The 8,091-nt window shown below is 37.6% G+C and overlaps 1 protein-coding gene across 1 annotated transcript; it reads right to left on the reverse strand.

The window, feature by feature from the left end:
* Positions 1-1,418: 1,418 nt before the first annotated feature.
* chmp4ba (charged multivesicular body protein 4Ba) lies at positions 1,419-6,115 on the reverse strand. Its single transcript, XM_028811967.2, is given in 6 exon segments — positions 1,419-2,668; positions 2,886-3,012; positions 3,328-3,442; positions 3,535-3,712; positions 5,825-5,867; positions 5,869-6,115. Coding segments are annotated over 6 exon segments (663 nt in total). The 5' UTR covers positions 6,010-6,115; the 3' UTR covers positions 1,419-2,609.
* Positions 6,116-8,091: the final 1,976 nt, after the last annotated feature.

The raw sequence follows: 8,091 nt of genomic DNA on the forward strand, positions 1-8,091 counted from the left end.
TAATATTTGTGGTCCCAAGAAACCAGTACAACTGCTATATAACTTACCAGTATGCGTCTAAGCTTTTAATTTATTAATGGGGAACAAAGCAGTTCTGTTTCATTCATTTTCATTCTAAAAAGGTTAGTGCCCAAGAACACTAACACATGCATTCATTTAATAATCTGATTTCACCAGAAATACTTTTTCTTTTGTTATTTAAACCATTGTAAGATTTTGAGCAATGCATATATGACATTTCAAAAGAAGTGTGTTGCAATCACAGGCGACAACCAAAATTCTCTTTGCTACTGAAAAGAAACAATATTGTGACATACTTTATCAGTACAGTTTGAAACTTTTCATGGATAATACATTATAGCAAAAACTATTTGAAAGAAGAGTATGATTTCAAAATAAAGAACTACAAGAATTACTTCATAACTATGAATTGGTAAGTCAGCTATACTTAAATTAAATGCACTAACTACATCACCTTAATATCGGGCAAATTATAAATACCTCACAAACAGGATTGTTTTTATGGTATACTGTACTCCATTCTTTTTCTCACTGCTTAATCAAATTCCAGGGCTAGGGATGGTGGGCACAGCTGGAAACAATCCTGAACAAGCTAAAGTATAATATCCTTATTAGTTAACATTAAATAGCTACACCATTGGTTAGTAACATGTTCAATTGTATTTGTCTTGATATTTTAAATATTGAGAAAGGAATCATTATAAACTGGAGTATTCTAACACAAACAAGAGGTACCAAAATTACACTGCAAGTGAATCACAGCAAAATATTTATATCCTTCCGATGTGAACACAGAACAGTCAAGCGATTTGCTTATGGTCACACACACACACACACAGAGATTTACGTGGCATAAGCCTGGCAATAATAATATTTCAAAACAAAATTCGAAGGCCCTAGAGAAAAATCAATGTCATAAAATTTCCAACATACATCAGAACAATCTTTCATACCAGAAGGTTGTGCAAAATGAACACTAACTGCAGCTCACAAGATTTTATTGCAAAATAATCAAGTCAGACCACCGGTAATGTCAAAGCGCCTCTGGCTGGTTAATATGAAATACAAGTACACAATGGCAACACAGGTTGCTAGCAGAAAAGGGCAAGTGAACTAAAGCAGCATCAACAGATGGGTTTATCTTTTCAGAAATAAACAAAACACACTCTCCATTTACTGTAAAAGATTTCACCATTTCCTCACCTTAAAACCATAAACTGGTCCAAGACAACACCTTTAAACACAGTTAAATGGTCAGCTTGGATACAGGCTTCAGATATGAATGTCACAAGCAGGTGCTTTCAAAGCCACATTAAACATTCCATACAGCGTGCACAAAGCATATATTTTCAGGTCACTCATTCAAACAGATTTCCAACAAAACAAACAGCAAAAAAAATAATTAATCAAGTAGTTTAATAAGTGACAAATCATAATGTATCTTGATCAGTGGTACACAGAAATGGAGACATGCTGCTGTTCATGTTACTGCTTGCAGAAAAAACAAAAAAAAACAAAAAAAAAAAAAAAAACACACACTGTGGTGTTGATGTTTAAGGAAAAAAAAGAAAATAAAAAGAAAACAGCCTTGTATTCTACCTTCTTCATGCCAGCATGTGGCAAAACATACAGGATTTCATGTAAATAGTTTAGAATTCCTAAGGATCTCTAACTTTTTGAACTCATTATATGAGCAATTGTACTGGCCCTGAGGGCCCCCAGTCTGAGGTTTTCTTTGTACCACTGGGACAAGTGAGCACAATCTGCAGAGGATGAAATGTTTATCATGCAGCCACTTAAAATGTGGTGGGCATAAAAAGGCAAGATGTGCACTTGGGCCATGAGGTGAAGGAGCCACACAAAGTGTACCATTAAGTCTGAAATAGAAATTTGAGGAAATCACCCTACAAACCCAATTTTAGCAGCAAGCTGCCCTACATGTAATGTCAGCCCATTAGAAACAAAGATTCTATAAACATGTCTTTAAAAATAATTTAGTTCAAAGTTGACACAGGTCAAAAAGCCCAAATGCCACCCAGAACCGATAAAGGTTGTCACAAACCAGACAGAAAGATGAAACCATGACCAATAAGATGCCATCCTGCTAGCCAGGAGCCTTCAAAATGAGAGATCTCTCTACTCCTGCATACACATCACCCAGAAATGTATTTTTTGAAAAGAAGAAAAAAATAAAAATGATAGATTTTTTTTTTTTTTTTTAAATAGTGCAACCCTTCCAAGGGAGCATGAATCCAAGGCCAGACTCTCTCAAAACTGTCCTTTTACATGGACATGAAAGCGGCAAGTCTAAGAATTTGGTGAGGTGAAGGTGGACTGAAAAGTGCTGCTTATGTCCAGTAAAAAGCAGAGGAGTGCTGCAGTCAGTCATGTAGGGATGCACCAGGGGTCTGTAGAACTTCCACTGATTCTCTTTTCTTCTTGGAAGCAGCGGACATGAATCAGCACACCCCTCACTGCATTAAGTAGACGTTAAGAGCTACAGGTTTTCTGTGTAAAATTTCCTCCCAACCACATATGTATGGCCGCTGTGCAAGCTGACAGTCTGTGCTTTCTTCACCCATGCAAAGTTACATTGCTGCCCAGGCTTCCAAGTCTTTCATATCATCCTCGTCTTCTTCTTTCTTTGCTGCAATGATAAGACTTGATCAAAAAGTGACAACAGAAATCTGACAGTACTTTTAAAAATGGTTCTCCTGGGGTATTGCTATGACAAAAGACAAGTACTCTACTCAACCATACTACTAAGCATGAAGCAGTGTATGTTGCATAGCTTGCAACAGTAATACAAGAAATTCTAGCCTTGAGAGATAAATATGCACCCCTCTGGTTTCTCAGTACTTTACCTGGTCTTGCTGGTAATGATGTAGAAGGCACATTGGGAAGTGGCACCGTTTCTGGGCCACCAATCTCCAGAAGGTTTTTGTCTAGTTCCTCTTGCTCTAAAACTTCTAATTCCGCCATCAATTCATCCTGTACAAGAGAGAGAGATTAGATTATATTCACTCCAGCAACTTTGTGTTGGAAAATATCCTCATCCCACAACCATTCCATTTAATTTCATTTTTAGCTATTGGTTTTAGCAATTGTTGATTCTATCAACAAACAACACCCAGTCATCTGCATCTACTTCATTCTGCACCTCCAATTTAGCAGCTTACTTAGTGTTCCCCAGCCTTGGCACTACATGATTGTATACATTTTTGAAGGACGCCTACCCTGTAACAATAACTTAAACAATTAAGTGATTGGTTCATAATTATATGACAAAAAAAATAAACATCTCACCTCATCAAAATCCTCACCAAATCCAACAGGCTTTGAGATGGCATCCGAGATCTCTTGAGCAAGCTCCTGTTGTTCAGTAATTTCCTGCATCAGTTCATCCACCTTATCAATGTCCCTAAAATGACAGGGCATACTGTATCAGATAAGCTGTGGAAGCTTCTGAAAGATTTTGTAAGACATATTATTCTGAACAAAGACGAGTCTCACATGTTTTCATGTGCTGCCTTCATGGCCTTGGCTGCAAATCCCATGTTTTTCAGTACTTCAGTATTAGTATTGGCATTCTCCAGTGCCTCCCTCTGGAACTCAATAGTGGACAGCGTACCATCAATCTGTCCCAATTGCTTTTCATATCTCTTTTTTCTCTTCAAGGCCTGAAGTGCAGCTAAGATGAAGTTCAGAGAAGACAGTAAGAATTCCCTAAATAGCAACAGGTTTTTACTATATCAGCAGCATACTGTACTACTATACAATAGAATGAATATTTAATGACCAAGTAATGCAGCCCAATTACTGCACATATTAGCAGAGAGAGTGCTGCACACTAAACTGGTATGATAACACATGAGTACATTGAAAAAGTTCTTTTGAGTATTTCAGGTGACATTTATAAATTTCTGGAAACTGAATTCAAAAATGAAAACAATTTTTCTCCAATCACATAACATTTTGCCACAAAACACATTTAGCTTTCAATTATAAATTTGTTTGTTTTGCACTACAATAATATTTTATTTCAATGATAATTTGAGTTTAATATTTTAAAAATTAAAACCTATATATAGGTTGGGAGCATGTGCCGGTTACAGCACGTGATGGCACCCACCACACAGCAATAAAAGTTATTTTATTGCATATGTCAGAATATAGCTGGGCCTGAACACACACTAATTGAAAAAGTATTTCTGATGCAAAATCTAATGGTGTGATAACCGACCTGGAATAAGAAGCATGGCTAATATTTAAAGAAGTGATTACTAAATCTTCAGGTAACAATAAAGATACAAATTATAAAGAAAATTGTGATAAATGTGTTAGTTAAGTTTAAAGACTTGCTAATGGAAAATTTCCCTGGTCATTTTTGGCAATAAGTGTAAAGTGGGGTGAAAGATTCCATCAGGATATCAAGGGCATGAAAAGATGACACCAGAGAGTCAGGAAATCTGGGATGTCAGTGGCCCGAGTTGCTGCACAAAGGACAGGCCATCAAACGAAGTTTTGGATTTAAAAAAAAAATTAAAGTGACAAATAAAAGAATTTATATGCAAGTCAATGAATGTGCAGTGTTGCTTTCTTTACAGATGATTAAAAAGTATTAGATTGACTAAATATTTTCATGTTGAACTGCTTTAGAGCAAAGCTGTATAAATGAATAAATTGTAATTTCTTAAATTTTAATTAACTTCCTTTTCAAGTCTGCACTTACATGTGATGGAAACATTCTAATTATATTTTTACTGTGTTCATGAACTAAAAAAACTAACTTCACAATTAAAACAGTTTTTATGAGTTAAATTGTGAAGACCCATGTAATTGAAAGACAAGGTAAAATGTCAAAAAAATATATATATAAATAAAAAGACGAACTTTAAACTTAAATACGGGGCTGCAAGCTGCTAAAGGTCAGATTGCAGTTAAAACGAGTATCTTCTCTGGAAATCTGCTAGGCTCAAATGTACAAACATCCAAAACAAAATCACGTAACAGGAGTGAAATGGCCAGGGTCTAGTACTTTGGCTAGCAGGGGTCTTTGGGTGTATGTGGGTGTGTGCCCCAAACTTGGCCCATACAGTAAACTTGTCATCATCTGATCCTCACAACAAACCTTGCGGGGAGATCATACTGCTGTGTAAATAAACAAGCTCAGACATACACACACACACAACGTTAAGAAATATAAACCAGACAATCAGAAAACATTCCACAGTTCTACAACAGGGTTATCCTTAACATTTACTTTGTAGACTCCTAACACTTGTGACAACTGATACTGGTAATATAATAAACACATGAGGTAACCACACAGATAAAAGAATAAGGGACAGTAGGGAGCTTCTGTAATTTTTCTGATTATCGATTAGTTCTGCCCGATGCCGACGCTCATTCTCACTAGACACAGATCTATAAATGTTGCTCTAAAAGCCCAGGTAGCCTTGGCAATCAGTCTTCCGTTAACAGCACGATAGGACATCGCAAGCTAACACTTCCTCGTGGTTTATCGTAGAATGTGAAGTGCTGGTCAGCACCAGAAGGAGAATTCAGTACCACTGCATATGGGCTCTGTTTACACGGATCGTAAAGTAACTAGGGCAGTGAACGACTGGCAAGGATTTGAGTTCTTCCAAAATCCTTCATTTATGTTGCCCCACCCGGTCAATTTCTCCTCCTTTCGTCCCCCCCACACTGTCCTGTCATATACTTTTCGCGTCCCGAAAGCGTCTATTTCCGTTTTGTCCCCTTTTCTAAACTATGTCCTCGTGTCTATGTTGCCCCTTACCCCTCTTGTTTTTGGTGCCGTGCTTCTTCGCCGTCTGAAGCTCCAGGGTCAATCTTCTTCTCTAGAAACTCCTGTTTCTTGGTTAACATCTCCTCCGTCTCCCGAAGGCGCTGAATGGCTTCCTGTGGGCTCGGAGACTTCCCCGTCTTGCCCCCAGAACCAAACAGCTTGCCAAACAAAGCCATTATCAATGAATTGAGACAGGCAGTGCGTACAAACACAACCTGACTCGCCTCGGACGCCTCGTCTTCTTCCTCTTGTTGTGCAGGCCGTGGTTACGTCACTGTCAGCAGGGGCGTGAGTCACTCGAGGTATCGCACGATCGGGGAACGCGACGTCGCCTACGTCACGGGACGCTGTGCCTCACCCACGTACATACGTAGGAACGTACACCGTACCGCGCTCGGAAGGATGATAGTATTGTCTCTAGGTAGCAACTAAAAACCTCTACCAATATTTGAAATAAGAAAAAATAATGATGGAAAAGCTTTTTTTTACATTTGGAATTCATGGAAGCCGTAACTGCATTAAAATATAGAATATTTATTTGTTAATGCAATTCTTAAAGTACTTTGGTATGCATGAAAGGACAGCGTAGAAAACCGCAAGTCTTCATGTCCCAATTTTTATTGGCTAACAAGAAGGGGCCCGAGTTGCCTCGAAATCTTTTTAGTTAGCCAATAAAAGGTTGTGATTTTGATTGACTTTTCACAACATTCATAATAGCTAAACACGGTACAACACCCTAGTACTACTGTCCCAATTTTGAAAACTACGGGTTCAAACAATGGGAGGATGGCCGCAGCGTTACAAAATCCGAGAGTAGGCATCACAGAGTTGCCACAGTGTGAAAGTAACTATTCGTCCATGACATGGGCAGCGCGACAATGAGATCAATCAATTACAATAACACTTTTATTCCATTCATATAAAATAATGAAATGTACGTCAACTTGATGCACATTCACCTTCTCGTTTAACGTGTAACTTCATCAAGAAAAAAAACAGAAAAAATATAAAGTACATCATTCATCAGGCATTTTGAGTCTTAAAATCAAACCCAAACTGCATTTTACCAAACTTTATCATAATTGTTTGATTAAATAAGAAGGAAGACAAAAAAAAATACAAACACATTTATCATACTAGCTATGTGGGGAATTTCCTAAGACAATGGACACCAGTTACAGTGCCATCAGTTAATTGGTGTATCAGATGTAACTAAGTGCTTTTCTGTATACAATACTTGTAGAAGTAGTTTTAAGGGCTAATCTTATTGTGTGGCATAATGGTTAAGACCTTAGACTTTAAACCCTAAAATTGTGGGTTAATTTCTTGGTACTGTGTTAAAATGAACAAGTCACTTCAGCTCTTTGCTGTGAGTAGAAAACCAAAAGAAATGTAACCAGTTGTATCTCAAATGTTGTAAGCCACGTTGGATAAAGGCGTCATTTAAATCTTCTTCTTTCGGCTGCTCCCGTTAGGGGTCGCCACAGCTGATCAACTTTTTCCATCTCTTTCTGTCCTCTGTATCTTGCTCTGTTACATCCACCACCTGCATGTCCTCTCTCACCACATCCATAAACCTTCTCTTAGGCCTTCCTCTTTTCCTCTTGCCTGGCAGCTCTATAATATGTCATAATAATATTATTAGGTCACTGGAGCTTCTTACTGTTAAACGTGCTATACACAATTGTCAATGAGGAAAACATTTCTACATTAGATCAATTTCTGCTTTTTCCATTGACTTGGCTTTTGTTGATGATCATTGTAAAAAATTTTTTACAGTAAAGTGTATTCTTTTAAATTGAAATGGATAATTAGTAGGAAAACTCTGAAATTTTCAGTATATATACTGTATTATTATAATTAGTAGATGTTTACAATTTTCTTTTGATTATGCCAGAGTTTCTTAAACTCTAGGTCTCATTTTGGGGCATGGGTTGCCACCTCTGGGTTGTGAGTTACTGTTGAATTTAATGGTAATAGCCAGCAGATGGTTGCGAACTGGGTCATGATGGTTTGCTGCCGATTGATTAAACAATCTATGATTGTCTTTGATTACGCCCTAGATGATGGTCCACAATTTCTCCAAGGGACCACAAACACTGACAATTGTCCAGGTATTCAACAAAGAATGAGTCTCCAAGACACTAAAAAGGGCAAGACTGGGTCGCAACAAAGAAAAACTTTAAGAACTCCTTGTTTACACCTTTCACTCAAGTAGGGTTTTTCTTTTCATGTTTTTGTTAGTTGTATGGTATCCC

Source organism: Erpetoichthys calabaricus, chromosome 10 (assembly GCF_900747795.2).
Source record: "Erpetoichthys calabaricus chromosome 10, fErpCal1.3, whole genome shotgun sequence".
NCBI lineage: Eukaryota > Metazoa > Chordata > Cladistia > Polypteriformes > Polypteridae > Erpetoichthys > Erpetoichthys calabaricus.